Source organism: Urocampus carinirostris, chromosome 20 (genome assembly GCF_059441175.1).
Source record: "Urocampus carinirostris isolate Australia breed hairy pipefish chromosome 20, RoL_Ucar_1.0, whole genome shotgun sequence".
NCBI lineage: Eukaryota > Metazoa > Chordata > Actinopteri > Syngnathiformes > Syngnathidae > Urocampus > Urocampus carinirostris.
The window spans coordinates 6,290,449-6,308,757 of record NC_142368.1 but is presented as its reverse complement, the minus strand read 5'-3'; the positions used below and the strand labels follow the sequence as shown (position 1 = coordinate 6,308,757).

The 18,309-nt window shown below is 40.7% G+C and overlaps 1 protein-coding gene across 1 annotated transcript in view; it reads right to left on the bottom strand.

Moving 5' to 3' along the window:
* The window catches only part of plcb1l (phospholipase C beta 1-like), a 184,979-nt gene that overhangs the window by 89,371 nt on the left and 77,299 nt on the right, over positions 1-18,309 (bottom strand). Inside the window, exons 4-5 of the mRNA XM_088324426.1 lie at positions 5,060-5,200; positions 2,104-2,183 (exon numbers count right to left, since the gene is read on the bottom strand). Of these exons, the coding sequence (XP_088180552.1) occupies positions 2,104-2,183; positions 5,060-5,200 (221 nt within the window). The remainder of the gene's footprint in view (positions 1-2,103; positions 2,184-5,059; positions 5,201-18,309) is intronic.

Genomic DNA, 18,309 nt, shown 5'->3' with positions numbered 1-18,309 from the left:
TCAACAAAAAATTGGTAATTTCTCCAGTGTCGGTAATAAGTCGAAACATAATGCAGAAAGTGATAACAACGGCAATAATTCCGGCACGAAAAAACGGTGGAGAAATTCTTCAGAAGATCGCGAAGGCAAGGAAAACACGTGTTTTGAAGCGAACGATTCGACGAAAGATAAACAAAAGAATACTCCTAGCAAGAAAAGGACTTTTCTGCCAAAATGGACTCAAATTATATTCCTGGTTACGCTATGAGGAGGATGATAATGGAGGCTCCATGATCTGTGATGCGTGCACCCAGCGTGACAAAAAAACTGGATTGCATAAATCATTTCGCAATACGAACTTTCAGAAAAGCACATCGGATTGGCACAACGACAATGAAAACCACAAATTAGCTATGAAAATTCCGTTGCTGCAATTGGACCTTGAGAAGGCATTACAACTGTGGCGGGACAGCAAACCACGAAGAATATATGAACTGAAAAATCTGAAGTGATTAAAACTGCATGAATATGTAGACTGATATTTCAGCAATATGTTTTAGTATAATGTACAATATTGTTGTGAACTGAAAAATCTTGAAGAGATAACTGATTTGTATCACCAATAAACTGTGATGATTAAACCGGAATGAATATATAGATTTATATTACATATTTGTCGCCAACTTACGATTTCAACCTCGAACACACTAAATTTTGGGGACCCATAGATCTCTGTTGGGACCCATAGATTTTTGAGCATGCGAGTCCCCGGGACCCATCACTTTTCACAGGTAAAATGTATATCATTGGTGTATTTGGTGGGAAAGATGAAGGGGTAAGGAATATAAGCATTTGCTTCTTACTCCCCCTTTTCGAATACCGTATTTTCCGCACTATAAGGCGCACCTAAAAGCCTTTATTTTTTTCAAAAGCTGACCATGCGCCTTATAATACAGTGCGCCTTATTTATGGATCCATTTTAAAGTTGCAAAGTTTTCCAACTAACTTGCAGCCGCCGACTAGATTTTCCCCCGAACGCGGTGAATGCTGGGATTTATTTACCGGCGTTTCATTGGCTAACCAATGTGTCAATCATCATTTGAATCGATCACTATTGGCTAAAGTTATTCGGAGGTCAAGAGGCGGATTCTTTTTATCATTTACAGGCTGCCATTGGCTTAAACGGCAAACAAAGCCTGCAATTGGCCGAAAAAGATGTGTCAATCATCAGTTGAATCGATCACTATTGGCTAAAGTTATTCGGAGGTGAAGGGGCGGATCCTTTTTATCATTTACAGGCTGCCATTGGCTTAAACGGCGAAACAAAGCCTGCAATTGGCCGAAAAAGATGAATGCGTATAGCATGTGCCTGACGGCATAGAGAAAGCATTTTTTCTATTCTGTATTTGTAAATATTGTATCCTCCTGGATTTACTACCCTCACGGATATAAGAGGACATTGCCTGCACATTATTATGAACACAACGACTTCGGTGAGCTATTCCGGGTTTTATATTGTCCCTGTATCTTGTTTCAGACTGAACTCGATGTTTCTGTGATAAGCGGTGCAGATAATGGATGGAATGGAGTGTCTATTTTTAAATTAAACTCAATTCCAAGTGTTTATTGTCATATGCACAGTAAAGTTGCGAGCGAAAAAGAAAATAGATACTAAGGAATGGTTATCATTTCTTGAATCCCAAGACTTTAACCTTCCGAATGATGGAACGATGCATTTGAGTGACATCTTACGGACACCGCATCCCCACGTGTTCTCGACACGTATTTGCGTCTTTGCAAGCTTTCGGAATGTTAAGGGGGTAATAAGTTGGACTGAACTATCTGACTGTTTTGTCCACGTTCCCATTGTAGCGCCTTATAATCCGGTGCGTCTTATGTATGTCAAAAATAGGACCAAAAACTATTTTTTCGGGGTGCGCCCTATAACCCGGTGCGCCTTATAGTGCGGAAAATACGGTATATCATGTAACGTTATTTTGTTGTTGAGTTTTTGTTTTTCTTCTGTTTTTATTTTGATGTTCGAATAAAGTTTTCATTCATTCATTCATTTATGGCGACGTGTTTGTCAGTGCTTGTGAGTGAGTATAAATATATGTTGCCTACGCTTTTTCCAGGCATGCCTCCCTGGACATGTTTTGCACCAGCAGGTTGGAAGCCAGACTGAAAAGCTCTTCTGCCCATTCCTACGGGAAAGAGAGTAAATAATAAGAGTTATTTGCATTGTTATGTAAAAAAAAAAATTGTTACACAGTGGATAAAAGACACAAAGGATCTTTGAGTGATGTCGTTTGAAGGTCGGATTGTTTTAACGGCGACGATGCGGTGGAGGATGACAGTCGCTGTTGCCATGGCGACCCGTCGGGTGAGTGGACAAGCCGCGCCGAGGGTGTACTTGTTTAGCATCGGCTAATTTAATAACGGGAAGATTGGTGTCCTGTACAACATGTACCGTGATTGGACAAAGTACTTATTTTAGCGGTTTCATTTGAGATTTTTTTTCATTTTTTTTTTTTTAAATAGAATAGTACCCGTTTTGGTTACCAACTTTCAGGACCCAAACGCGTGACTTTCTCGCACAAGCCTTTTATTTTACGGGAAATGGGGAGTCATGCACGTAAGGCAGCTGTCTGGCGTGGAAAGACAGGAAGCCAGAGACCGACGAGATCGACACCAATTACCCGAAAAGATATCGGGCAGATGAGGTCGATACCGGACAGGACGGACAGACAGGATTGATAATGAAACAGGATAATCGAAAATAAACAGGACAAACAAGACGGGAACGAAAACTGGAGATAATAATAAACAGGACAAATAAAGACGGGAACGAAACTGGAAATCGATATTAAGCAGGACAAAAATGAACTGGAACAATACCGGACTGAAAAGACCAACAAGAAAACAGGCCCGAGTCAGAACCCACGTCTTGCGGGGCAAAGATTCGTTGACGGACTGACAAAGGAAGAATGAGAGCACTGATCTTAAAAAGACGGAAAGCCAATCTGTTAATGGGCAGCAGCTGGCGCCACGTGGGCGGGGCCAACTGAGCGCCATGGCAACCGTGACAATCAACATAAATGTAGGCACTTTGGTGACAAAATAAATAAGAAATATTTGAGGTTGAGGTTCCGTTTTGATGAGTTTCGAAACGAATGAATAAAACATTAAAAAAACAAAGAAACTATTGCTTTTTTGCCACACTTCAAGGTTTATTTTATCTTTTTTTTCAATACACACTATATTTTAAAATTATTTTTCTTCAGGTAAAAAATAAATAAATAAAAGAAGGTAATACCCGGCTGGTTTGAATTGTTTTATTCCAAAATTAGTAAAAACAATACTTCTAATGAGAAATTATTTTTATAGCTTTTTTAATATAAAATAAGAAATAATACAAAAGATGGAGTACATATGCCTGTAAAACATAAAAGGTTAACATGATGTCACCCTTTTAAATTATTTTACTAAATAAAACATAAGATGAAAAAAATATGCTTAAAGATACAGTGATAAGGCATACATTGCTCATTTTAATAATTTTACTCCAATATTGGGCAAAATAATACTGATGAAAAAGTATTTCTTATAGCCTATTTTTTCAAACTAAAAAAAGAAAATCAACACACATTTTGCTCATTTTGTCATGATTACTAATGTGAAGCACATGTGCCCGCTCATCTGATTGTTCTGATTGGCTCCCTGTCACTATTTGAACCCTGTCCTGTCAATCCCCTGTTGTCAGTCCGTCTGCAAACCTCAGTGTTTACTTGGCAAACCTTTTTCGACGCTGACTCCCACCTGTCCCGTTTTTGCTCCCAACTGTCTTCGGCTACGACCAGTTTTGATCCTGACCACGTCTGCTCTCCTGTCCTGACTTACGACCCGTTTTTGATCCCGCCCACGTCTGCTCTCCCGTCCCGGCTTACGACCCGCTTCTGACCCCGACCACGTTGTTGCTCTCCTGTCCCGGCTATCCACCAGTTTTTCCGTCTACGTCTACGGAAGATCCACTTCCGTGTTCAGATCACAATCCAAGTACGAGAGCGACTTGCAACCCCTCGCCTAGGGTGCAGCCATTCCTCTTTCCTTTAATCAAACTTGTGAGAAACGTATTGCAATTGTCCTGTTTCCGTTCTGGTCTTGACACATTTTGAATATTATTTTTCTCATTTTAAATCATGTTAAAAATACAAATACATACAAAAAAAAACGAATTTATGTTTTTATTTAAAAACATAAATAGAATAAATAGCCATTCAAAAGATAAATTAGAAAAATAATATTATAAGATTAAAAAATGGATTTGCAAGATATCAGATTACTATTTAAATCAGCATAATTATTTATCCCAATATGGTAAAATAATTTCCTAACTTGAGCAAAAATACATATAAAATGAGCGAACATTTTTGAAGGGTATATGTACAGTCTTTTAAAGAATATCATACTTTTTTTCCCCTCACTTAAATTTGAGAAACTCAAAATATATTTTTATAAATGAAATAAATTCATAGTTTAAATGATAAATTGGAAAAATCGTTAACATGTGAAGATGCCAGATATTTTTCTAAATTATTATTATTATTTCTATTATTTTGGTAATTACTTACTTAAATGGACAGTGTGTAATATTTAGTGCCTCCTAGTGGTACAAAATAAACCCTTCATTCAGTTCAAAAACATTGATTTGAATAATGGGCAAGAATACATGAACTATTACACCAATGTTCATCTGTATAAATATCTGTAGGTCAAGAAAGTTATATTTATTTAACATCGTGGAATCCATACCTAGTTGTCGCCGCCATGTTTGTCTGGTATCTTGCTACTACGCTGAGCTCATTTGCCATTGTTTTTTGGTTGCATTAGACAATACAGTGCAATCTACTGGTCAAATATGACACAATGTACCTTTAACTTGAGCAAAAAAAGATAAGAAAATGATCAATCTTTTAAAGGGCTCGTATATAAAAACAAATTCAATTTGAAGCCGTGAAAAATGTCATCAATTGAATCAATGTAGCTGTGATCACATTTGTGCATCAAAGTCACAATCTACCTTGGCGATCTCCTCCTGGAAGGCCATAAAGTTCAAGTAGGTGACGTTGACCATATCCGTTCCGCTCACCACCGTCAGCATCCTGTTTTCCATCTTCCCCGCCAGTGTGCTAACGTCCAGTAGCTCGCGCAGTTTCGCTTCCTTGCACACACAAAAAAAGAAAAACGTCAAAAATCCAAGAAGTGGAATAAAAAGAGCATGGCTGTTGAGCTAACGGGTCTCACTCAAAAAGGTTTGATATTTAAAGACGTCAGGAGGTGGCCACCAAAGGTGGAAGCGCTTGATGGTTAAAAGCTGACGCCGCCTGAACTGCTCAAATTGGTGGCTCGGTAGGTCACAATTGCTAAAAGTTTAGTTGGCAATTAGCATTGCAGGTAAAATATACTGTAACACCACAATCCCTCGATTATTGCCCCAATTATGAGCGTCAGTAGCTCAGGAGGTAGAAGAGTTGTCTTGGGATCAAAGAGGTCACAGTGTCATGAACCGAAACAGGAGGAGAACCCAAATGCGTGACATTTCTCACACAATCCTTTTATTTTACGGGAAATGGGGCAGTCATGCACGTTAGGCAGCAGTCTGGCGTGGAAAGACAGGAAGCCAGAGGCCGACGAGATCGATACCAATTGCCCGAGTAGATATCGGACAGATGGGGTCGATACCGGACAGGACAGGACAGACAGGATTGATATCAAAACGGGATATCGAAATTAAACAGGACAAACTAGACGAGAACGAAACTGGAAACCGATATTAAATAGGACAAAACAAACGGAAACAATACCAGACTGGAAATACCAACAGGAAAGACGAACCGAGTCAAAACCCACATCTTGCGGGGCAGAGGTTCGTTGACGTACTGACAAAGGGTGAGTGAGAGCACTGAGCTTAAATAGAAGGGAAGACAATCTGACAACGAGCCGCAGCTGGCGCCACACGGGCAGGGCCAATTGGGCGCCATGGCATCCGTGACACACAGGTTTAATTCCTGGCTCCTCTAAGTTAAATGTCAAAGTCTTTTTGGGCAAGACACTGCTGGTCCTTGCATGCACGAGTTCCTTTTAGCTGGAAATAATGGCCAAAAAAGAACAACCAGGCCTAACAGAAGTGCGCTTTGCCAGTGACCAGCGATTGTGGATAATGGATTGCGGCTGTTCGAGTGCAATTTATTTTAGGCTAACGAATGGAATAATAGCAAAAAAAGAGCTGCCAGTCCTGACAAAAATACACTCTGCCCTCCTCCTCTTGCGGCAATATACGTTCAAGGATAATGGATTTAGAAATATGTTTCAACTCTAAGTGCGAGGGATTGCAGTATTCTAGTGGTGAAAACCGATATAACGATGGTTTGCTGTCATGATGACTGATTTGGATCACCTGTGCCCGCTGGTTTGGCACCAGCTGCTGCTGGCTACCTGATTCGTTCCCCTTCCTTTTTTAAGCTCAGTCCTTTCACTCGCCTGTGGTCAGTCCGTCTGCGAACCACTGTTACTACAAGGCAAGCACTTTGACTTTGACTCCCGTCGGTCCCGCTTTTTGCACCCGTTTTCCACCCGTCTGTTCCCGAATTCCCCGTTTGTCTCCAGCTACGACCTGTTTTTAGACCCCCGTCCACGTTTTGCTCTCCCGTCCCGGCTATCGACCTGTTTTTTCCGTCCTCGATCCGGAAGATCCACTTCCGGCGTCCAGCTAGCACCGTATCCCTGACGCTGAATTTCTTCTATATTTGAAATGACTTCCCAAAAGCGCTTTACAATGTGCTTCACATTTCCCAATAGCGGCCTTGCAGCCATGTAAGGCGCTAACTTGCTTATTGGGGGGTATTAGGGGTTCAGTGTCTTACCCAAGGACACTTCGACATGTAACACGGACGAGCCGGGATTCGAACTGGGATCCCTTGATCCCAAGACAAGCGCTCTACCTCCTGAGCTACTGCCGCCCCTATTTCAATAAACTAGTGAGTAAACGTTACGCGATTGGGTCTTCCTTCTGTTCTGGAGGTGACAGTATGCAGTTTAAACAAATAAAAATAAAATAAAATAACGATGGCATGCCCTTCCATGTTGATCCCCCAGTTTCAATTGACAGAGCAACATCATTAAATAGATTTCATTAAAAAATAAGAAGACAACTAGGGTTTAATTAGAGCAGGGGTGTCAAACTCATTTTTACTCGGGGGCCACACGATAGAACAAATATTCTGTCGGGGGCCGGACGAGTAGATTAAAGAGAAAGAAAAAGAGAGATAAAGAAATAAGAGAAAGAGGGAGGAAAAAGGAGAGAGGGCGGGACAAAGAAAGAGAGAGAGAGAGAGAGCGTGAGAAACAAAATATAAAAAGTCGTGAGAGAGGGGGAAAAGAAAGGGAGAGAAAGAAAGAAATCCAAAGAGAAATAGAAAGACAGAAGGAGAGAAAAGAGAAAATAAAGTGCGAAGGGTAGGAAGGTAGAAAGAGAAAAGAGAGAAAAGGAAAAAGACAAAGAGCAACAAAGGAAGATAAAAAGAGAGACAGAGAGTGGGAGAAAAGGGGTGAAAAAGAGACAGAGAGAGAGAGAGAGAGAGAGAGAGAGAGAGAAAGAAAAAAATCCAAAGAGAAATAGAAAGACAGAAGGAGAGAAAAGAGAAAAGAAAGTGCAAAGGGTAGGAAGAGAGAAAGACAAAAGAGAGAAAAGGAAAAAAGAAAGTTAGAGCAAAAGAAGTTAAAAAGACAGAGAGAGGGAGAAAGAGACAAAGAGCAACAAAGGAAGATAAAAAGAGAGACACAGCGAGTGAAAAAGACAGAGACAGAGAGTGGGAGAAAATGGTTGGAAAAGAGACAGAGAGAGAGACAGAGAGAGACAGAGAGAGACAGAGAGAGACAGAGAGAGACAGACAGAGAGACAGACAGAGAGACAGACAGAGAGAGACAGAGAGAGACAGAGAGAGACAGAGAAATAAATACAAGTACAGTGTCTTTGTTCGAGGCACCTTTCTTTGGCAACATCAAGTTGACATATTTCAACCTGCAGTTTTTTTTTTCTCTTGCGCTTCTCTGAGTGTTGTCTCGCGGGCCGGATTCAATCCCATAGCGGGCCTAATCTGGCCCGCGGGCCGCCTGTTTGACACCTGTGAATTAGAGTAACACGTCCTACATGATAACTGGGCCTACGAATGCAGAACCCATTGATAACTTTTTTCTATGTTAATCCAATTAAAATAATAATTTCCATAAATATCGTTTGCCTTCCAGCTCGTAGCAAACAAAATAAAAAGATCTTCCACGCTGAGAAAGTTCAGCGAGGCTTAATGCGGTGCAACCCTCCTCCCCTCGCCAGAATCGACTCGCATGGGGGGATGTAATTGTCTGAGGAGGCGGGCTGCACTAAAAACAAATATACATTTAAACAGCTCATCACCGAGCAATACAGACTATTAGAGAAACACAAAATACCTCTGAGGCGGAAAAGAGGAGGAATACCATTTCCCCGCCTCTCCGTGGACCGGCATACAAAACAGCCGCTTAATTAAGAACAACAAAAGGTCTTGTGAAGGCTTAGCCGCCCGAGCAAACGAGCTGCGATAACCCGACCCATCCGACAAAGAGCGTTGTGTGACGCCTCGCTCTGCCGTCGAGCACAAGATGGCACGAACGGAGCTTGAGAACCTGCCCCCGAGGCCGCCAAAATCCCTGCCTGTCCTGCCCACCTTCGAGACACATGACAATAACAGGGAAGCTGAGCGATGGCGGCCGGTATTTATTCAGTTACATCGATCCTCAAATAAACCGTAAAAACAATACCAAAACAAAAGACAAAAATATGACATAAAACAACCAAAACACGGAGCCCAAAACACCCCAAAAACCCCCACAAAAATCCCTGTCAGAGAGCAACCCAAAAGGACAACAAAATTACGATAAAAATATTGAAAAACTCCCCCCAAAAAAATTAAAAACGACCGAAAAACAACTTAAAATAAGAAATAAGGCCAAAAATGAGCAAAAACAACTCGTTAAACAACCAAAACATCGATCATAACAACTACCAAAAAAACGACAAAAACTACAACCAAAAAAACATTAAAAAACAGCCAAACAAATATTTATAAAATGTCCAAAATAGACCCCCCCAAAAGGAAAACCAACCACCATAAACAACCAAAAGACAACCTAAACACGACTAAAAAATGACCAAAAAGCGACTATAATCAACCAGTAAATTGGCCAAAATACTGACAAATATACCACTTAAACAAAAAAATACCAACACAAAAAGACCCCAAATTCCCAGAACATGACACAAAAAGACCACAAAAGAACCAAAAATAACCCAAAACCTAAAAAAAACCCCAGACCAAAACAACAACCCCAAAACGGCCAAACAACCAACCAAAAATAACCCCAAAACAAAAAAAAAACAAAAAAATCAAACATTGACTTAAACAATTACAATAAAAAATTAAAAATGACCAAAAGCGACCATAAACAACCAGTAAATTGGACAAAACACTGACCCACAAAATACTGCTTAAACAAAAAAAAAATTAAGAAAAAAAACCCCTAAACAAAAGAAAAAGCTAAGCAAACAACCAAAAATGACCAAGAAATGACCCAAAATGACCCAATAATCCCTCAAAAATGACCACAATTCAAATACAAAACACCCAAAATTCCCAGAAAATGACCAAAAAAAGAACACAAAACAACCAAAAATAACCCAAAACCTAAAAAAAACCCCAGACCAAAACAACAACCCCAAAACGGCCAAACAACCAACCAAAAATAACCCCAAAACAAAAAAAAAACAAAAAAATCAAACATTGACTTAAACAATTACAATAAAAAATTAAAAATGACCAAAAGCGACCATAAACAACCAGTAAATTGGACAAAACACTGACCCACAAAATACTGCTTAAACAAAAAAAAAATTAAGAAAAAAAACCCCTAAACAAAAGAAAAAGCTAAGCAAACAACCAAAAATGACCAAGAAATGACCCAAAATGACCCAATAATCCCTCAAAAATGACCACAATTCAAATACAAAACACCCAAAATTCCCAGAAAATGACCAAAAAAAGAACACAAAACAACCAAAAATAACCCAAAACCGAAAAAAAAAAAAAAAATCGAACCAAAACAACAATCAAAGAACAGCCAAACAACCAACCAAAAATAACCCCAAAACGATAAAAAAAAAACAATCAAACATTGACTTAAACAATTACAACCAAAAATAAAAAAACAATGAATTATCAAAAAATAAAAAAACCCAACCTAAAACACAACCAAGCAATGTATGTATAGCCCTTATGACAAAAAGTCTTTAAGGGCTGCACAAACTGTCAGGACCAGAACAGGAAACAGGACCCACTCGCGTAACTTTACTCACAGTTTTATTGGGGTAAAAGGGAAAGGAGCACACACTCGATCTGGAGATCGTTGGTTGTGGGGAGTAGGTTGCTCAGCCGCGGAAGTGGGACTTCCGTTGCCAGCGATGGCGGTGTCGGGAACGGAAAAAAATCGAAAACCAGGAGAGGAGAGTAGATCAAACAGATCGTAGCGGGAGAAAAACAAAAGCAAAAAAAACACAGGACAGGCTAAAAAAGGGCTGGCCGTGTAAAAACAGACTCGCAGACGGACTGACAAAAGGGGGCTGACTGGACTGGAGTTTAAATACTGACAGGGAGCGAATCTGTCAACAAGCTCCAGCTGGCGCCCACGGGCAGGGCCAATTGGGCGCCTTGGCAACCGTGACAGAAACTTGTGCCACTAGGCGGGGGCCAATTGGGCGCCATGGCAACTGTGACACAAACAAACAAAAAAAAACAAATAAACCCCAGCAAAAACCGACCCCAGACGACCAAAAAGCAAGAAAAGCGACAATTAAAAAAAAAAAAAAACAAAAAAAAAAAACCTCTAAAACACCAGAAAAGAATGACCCAAAAAAGGTCAAATTACCGACCCAAAAATAACCATTACATTTTGCCAAAACTCGCCGCTTAGTAGAAGCCATTAGCACTCCTCTTTGACGTGTTGGCTCATAATGGGATCGGGGTAAAGTCACAAAAGTGGGAAACAATGGGACTGAAAGGCAATTTGTGGCGACGTATTGTGAGCTAGCCAAAACGCTGGGTAGCACGAAGAGAGCGCGCAGGACGAGACGGGTCATTAAGCTAAAATAAAAGCGGGCTTTTTGCGCCTTGGGGTACACCGGACGGACCGATCCATCAATGAATCAATCGGGAAGCCCGTTTGACGTGTATCTTGGTGCACCTGCTAACCCCTGGCTTTCCGTTTATCTCCAAAAACTGAGACTGCGGGAGAGCCAAAGGAGCTTTAGAGCTTCTTTGCTGAACAGTCTATCCATGGCAGGAAAAAAATCTTTTGTAACGCTGTCCATGGTGAGTTTATAGACACCGCCAACAAATCTCCAGAAAGAGAGACAGGCCAGGAGACAGATTTTTCCTAGCGGGGTTTCCATTACGGCGACGCCTCCGCATCCCCGAGGCCGAGCGTTCGATCCTTCCCATAATTCACTGCGACCGCGGGTCATGGTCGAACACCGACATTGATGGATGGCAATCTGGACTTCGACCCTTGTTGTGTTCTCTATAATTGTTGGTTGCTAGTTTTGTCGATTAAAATGCGGTACAACGGCCACGGGATAATAGACGATTTATTGACATGAACTCAAATTGTTGTTGTAGGGGGAGGATGTAATACATCGCTTGGATCCTCCACAAAGAAACAAAAAACAATGAAGGGTGGATAATGAAAAAAAAAAAAAAAAAAAAAAAAAATCAGCGAGAGAAAAGCCCGGCCCGAACATAATGATTGACATTTTAGGCCCGAACCTAGACTCAGGCTTAAGATCTTACCCTCTAGTCGGGCTATACTACTGTCGAACTGCTTTTGAAAACAGTTATAGAAGTCACCTACAAGTCATCTCCAGTTGAAAATGGGTAATTTCCCATGATGTTTTTGTGTTGTTTTGACAAAATTGTGTTATTTTAGCTTCTAACCTGGGTTAATGTAAATAACCTAAATTGGGGATTTTCCGGATTGATTTACCTCTCAGCTATGTGTCAAATTGGATAACTTGCATTTGTATTTCTAGTTAAGTCATAGTTGGTTCTTTTTTAACTCAGAAAATTTAAGTATTTACCTTATAAGGTCTCAAGAAACCATTTTCAAAGTTAAGGTTAAAGTGTGGAGTCATGGTTTGGGTGGGTATTAGTTTTAATTCAAGTTAACTGAAGTTACAGTTTCAACTTGACATTGACCATCGGTCAAGTTGACTCGAGATAATAAAACTCATAACTATGGAGAAAAATTGAATAATTTACATTTCTAGGTCAAATTCCCCTTAGTAGCAGTTGGTCCCGTTTCAATTTTTTATGTGACTGTATAAATTCAAATTACTTTCCGTTATCAGGTCTCCCGAAATCAAAACGGTTGATTTCAGTTAAGTATTAAAAATAAAGTAGATTTTAGAGTTAGGTTTTAGGAGTAATGTGCCAAATTAGGATTAAGATTACGAGTCGTGGTAACGGTAAATTAAAATTGCAATTCAAGACAACGGAAGTTACAGCTTGACTATGCCCATTGGCGATTCAAACTCTAAGTTCAAGTTAACTCTAGTACTTGGTTTAAAACTGAATAACTGAAATTTCTAGTTTAAATCAACCTAAGTATCAGTTGATGGTGTTTTAAAAATAATTGTGCGTGTAAATTCACGTTACTTTGCGTTATTAGGTCTCAAGAAACCTAAAAGAAATGTCAGGGTTATTTTTCAAATCTTGATTTCGGTTTGAAGTCACGGTTAGGGTAACTTTGAACGTGAACGCTAGTTAGCTGAAGGTACAGCTTTTAAGCTGCTTTGACTTGAATTCGGTCATTGACGAGTAACGTTTAAGTAAACTTTAGTTAATTTAACTTTTAGTTATGGGTCAGAAAGGAATAACTTCAATTTCTAGTTGAAATAAATCGAAGCAGCGATCCTTTTTAAAAAAACAATTGTGTGCATAAATTCATGTAACTTTACATGATTGGAAAGCTAAAAGGCGAATTTCAGGGTTAAGATTAATAATAAAAGTTAAATTAGGGATTGGGTTAGAGTCAGGGTTATCCCAACAATTGTAACAAAAACCTGTATACAAAAAGGACACAGAGAATTGTGTATAGTTTACTTGCAAATGAAGCGAACGGAAAACTGCTTTTGGTTACAGTTCCTTCAATTCACTCCAAAGCAGCCTTCCCTCACCTTGCCTTTTTTTCAGAAAAGGAAGGCCCTAGTTACAAGGTGGTTTCGGCTGTTAGACAGAAGAATGCATTTGAAGGTTAAATTTCCGGTTGAAAACAGTTTTTGCACAAACACTTGTTATTTGAAATGTGACTGATTAACTCTCTTTAGCAATACTCAAGAAAAGATCCTTGGCTTTCGGGTCAAATCTGTAACATATTCACACCATTGGTTCTCTGTAGAGTGGAGTGGAAAACTTTTACTTGTGAGAACATCCTATTTCGTAAGCACAATATTTTAAGCAAACATATAACACACATAAATGATAGTAAAATTGAACAACCTATGTACATTATTCCAACAGTTAGGATCAAGATTTTACCTATTAAGTTAGGATTAACTTTAACTTTAGTTAAATAAAGGATGTAAAGCTGTTTCGTCTTTTTATTGGCCATTGGCAAGTCAACCTTTAAATAAGCGTTGAGTCAACTCAAATTAAAGCTTTAAATTTAATATAATTAGGAAAGAGTAAGTTTGTATTCAGGTGTTTGGGTATGTTTGGTTGGGATTTAAGAGGGTTGTGGTTAGGGTAGTACGTCAGGATTTTGGTAACGGTTTTGGGTTGATTTCAATGTTTGGCCGCTCTGCTTTGAGTTAACTTGAGTTAAAAGTTTAAATGTAAAGGTACTGGGAAAAGGTTTGTTTGTATTATTAGGTTTCGGGGTATGTTAAACTGGGATTTAGGGCAGTTGTGCCTGGAGTAGTAGGTCAGGATTTTGGTAACGATTATGTTTTTTTTGGTGAGGTTTTAGGGTTGATCTCAATGTTTGGCAGCTCTGCTTTGAGTTAACTCGAGTTAAAGCTTTAACTTAAAAGTACTGGGAAATGGTTAGATATGTAAGGTTGGGATGATAGCTCAGGTTTTTGGATAATTGTTGTGTTGTTTTGGTGAGGGTTCGGGTTACATTAAGGTTAACCTAACTAGTATCAGAGTTTAGGTTTTAGTGGTGAATTCATGTCTCGTTAGGGTCCAATTTCATTTGTTTGCTCAAGTCCCACCTGTACACCTGTCCCAAACCCTTCTCAAAGACGTGACTTACGAACTCATCTTCGGAGAACTTCCTGTGATTGATGAGTAAGTCGACAAGAAGACGTCTCAATCCAGAAGCCGGCGGAGATAACAGAAAAGGAAAACAACCAAAGTGACACCTCTTCCCAGGTGTACGTCAGTCATTTAATTGCTGCCGCTGTTTTTCCTGCCAATCACGACGATCCCGATGAGCTAATCGTCATCTCAACCGTCCCTAATGTGTCACAGAGTAGCTCGCCTTGTCATTCTTTTTCAATAAAACCACTTTGCGTGAAAAATCGCTAAGCGGCGTTTTTTTTTCCACTGCCGGTCATCGAGGATTCGAGTGTCTCGACAGGGCAGGGATGCATCGAAGTAAAGCTGCAGAAACCGGGAGGGATTTGCAATGTGTTACTGGCAGGTGGGAAATGTGTTGTCTTAATGTGCAGTTATGTAAGGAACTGCGATAATACAGCAGCATGAGGCTCTTTTTGTACTTTCCTTCAACTAACAAGAACAAACAATGCAAGTGAAATATATATGTTCGTTGAGGAAATCGTAATGGCAAGACCCGGTGCTGTTTTCTTATTCTGGGTTATTATAGATTTTATTCTTCAATCATACTGTAATTATACAGTAATCCCCCCCATCATATGCAAAACTCTGCAAAGAAATTCCACCCCCCACCCCATTTTTACTATGCAATAGTCAAACGGGGATAATGGATTGTAGCCGCACAGGTGCTGTCAGACGGATAGAACAGAAAAAAAGAGCTGCCACGCATGACAAAAATTGTCTCTCTCAGGCCCTGCTTTCAGCAATGTCGACTGGGAATAATGGATCATGGCCATAACAGGGCTTTTTATTTCAGGTGGGCCACAATGGCACAGTTTAGCAGCCCAAACCAAAAAGAAAAGTGCTTTCCTGGCCAACACTTACAGCAATATGGGATCGTAGATAATTGATCGTGGCTCATGAGTGGCATTCCCTTTTTGGTGGACAGCACAGCAGAAAAATAGATGCCACTGCCGACCAAAACGGCGTTCTGCCACCCCCCCGCTCGCAGCAAAACAAAATTGGGGATAATGGATCGCAACTACATGAGATCAGTTCACTTTCTGGTAGGACAGCACGCCAAAAAAAGAGTCGCCATGCCCAACAAATGCGCTCTGCCAGCCTCCACCAACAGCAATATGCTTTCAGGGATTAATGGGTTGCAGTGCAGTTCATTTTAAGCAGGCCACAAAGGCATGCTTCAGTGGGACAAACCCAAATAATAATGTGATCTGCCATCCCCTGTTTGCAGCAATACACAATCGGGGATGATGGATCGCGGCTACATGAGTGCAGTTCACTTTTTGGTAGACAGCATGCGAAAAAAGAACCGCCATGCCCAGCGAAATGCGCTCTCTCAGCCTCCGCCAGCAGCAATATGCGTTCGGGGATAACGGGTCGCAGTGCAGTTTACTTTAAGCAGACCACAATGGCATGCTTCAGTGACACAAACCACCGAATGAATGTGCTCTGCCAGCCCCCGCTCGCAGCAATACACGATCGGGGATAATGTATCGTGGTTACATGAGTGCTATTCACCTTTTGGTAAACAGCATGGCAAATAAAGTTGCCATGCCCAACAAAATGCACTCTGCCAGCCTCCACCAGAAGCAGGCTGCTTTCGGGGATAATGGGTTGCAGTGCAGTTCATTTTAAGCAGACCACAATGGCTTCAGTGGCACGAACCCAAATATTAATGTACTCAGCCAGCCCCTGCCTTAGCAATAGTCAACCGGGGATAATGGATCACAGTGACAAACGTGCACTTAATTTTAGGCAGGCTGGAATAGCATGCGTCACGGCTTCGCTCTTGGCAATATGTAATCGGGAATAATGGATCGAAGCTCAACGAGTTTGGCTCACTTTTTGGTGGACAAAACGGTAAAAAGAGCCGCCAGGCCGGACAAAATTCGAAGCAACATCGCCCCCTGTGGCTATATGCGGTCAGGGATAATAAATTGCGGAATATATTTGCAACCCACTTTGCAACAAGGCCGCGAAGTATGAAGCGACAGATTACAGTTGTTTTTTTATTTGATTTAGAAGTTTTTTTTTTTTTCACAAAGAAAAGAAACAAATTTTCAGGTACCCGTAGCAGCAAGTTGGCAGACATTGATTCATTAATGTGAGGCTCATGTTATATTAAATTAAAAAAAAAATCGACTTTTAGAAAAAAAAGCATGTTACCTTTAACACTAGGTTTTTCTCAATAACGACAATAAAATAATGAGCCATATAAATGAAACAAAACTAATGCCACCAGGGAAAGTCAAAGAGGTGTAGCAGGGGCCAAAGGGGGCCACGTTTGATGATGTGGAAGCGCTCCACCTGCCGTGCACACTTCCTGCACGTCAACTCCATCAGTCTCAACGCACAAACGCACGCACCTCATTACGAAAGCTCACAAAAACCAAACAGGCGAGACTTCATCTTGCGAGCTTGAGCGGAGCCGTTGCGTAATGGCGTGTGACACTGCCAAATCCGAAGGCTGCGGAATTTCATCAGGCGGCAGATGCTCGGGAGGAAAAGGGGAGGCGGAGATAGGGAACAATTAGGATTGTGTTCTTCGTGTCTCCAACCAAGATGCTGTGTAGAGTTGCTTTGTTCTTTGTCTGACGAGTAATTAGGAGAGATAAACAACAACGAGGTGTCGTTCAAACGCATACAGAGTCAACTCGCTACTTTGCGCTTCGGTTATCGCTGGTCCACTACTTTGCGGATTTTGAGATAAATCTACAGCAGACAGCACGCAGTAAATGCTATCGCGGGGTAAGGTTGGGGAGGGCTTTGTGTGTTGGGTTGGTGTTACTGTCTGCGTGCGTGACTGTGATAGGCCGGGGTGGGCGGGTGCACAAATCAATGTAGTCAACAAAAAAACAGCTAGCTTTTAGACGCTATATATGCTACTGTACAACAAAAGTCAAAATGACAAAGTGAGTACCGCTCTATAGAATAAATCACAATCTCTAGTCAGACAACTGTTCAAGTAGACATATGCTACTGTTCTTTATGTATTTCCACACAAGATTAAGGAAACAGTTCAACAATATAAAATGTGTAAAACACTGCAGTGTAAAATAAATCAAACTCTCACAACCTAAAACAGGAAAAATAGGAAAAATGCACTTTGAATATTTTGTTCACGACAAAAGTCAACAATGAAACAATATAAAGTGACTATCCCTTTCTCTATGTGATGTTATCTGCCTAATAACATAGGAACTACATTACCCACAATGCCACATCATTACTGAGCATGCACAGTGTGTCTCCTAAGGTTTTCAATTGTGTGTTATCTTCTACTTTACTCAATCTATTCAAAGTAACGCACCTCTTTGGACGGGCAGTAACAGTAACGGCGTTGTAACATCATTAGATTACCCTCGTGAAAAAAATTACGCTGTTATGTATCGTCATTCCCAATACTGATAGCTGCAGAACTTAATTTTCTGTAGGCCTTTAAAAATGAGTCAAGCTGGAAAATTGACTGGCAACTAAAATTCTGGCATTGAATGAATTAAAACTCATTTTTAAAGAAGTAGTAAAACTGTCATGATTACCGATGTGAATCACCTGTACCCGCTCATTTGGCCCAAGCTGCCTCGGACTCTGATTGGCTCCCTGTCACTATTTTAACCCCCGTTTTTCTGTCACCTGTGGTCAGTCCATCTGCGAACCTCAGTTAACACTAGGCAAGCCTTTTCCGACCCTGACTCCCAACTGTTTTTTGCTCCCGTCTGTCCCCCGGCTTTGACCCTTTTTGGATCCTGACCATGTCTGCTCTCCCGTCCCGGCTTTCGACCTCTTTTCTCCCCGACCACGTCTACTCTCCTTTCCTGGCTTACGACTCGCTTCGGACCACGTTTTTGCTCTTCTATCCCGGCTACTGACCCGTTTTCCGTTCCCG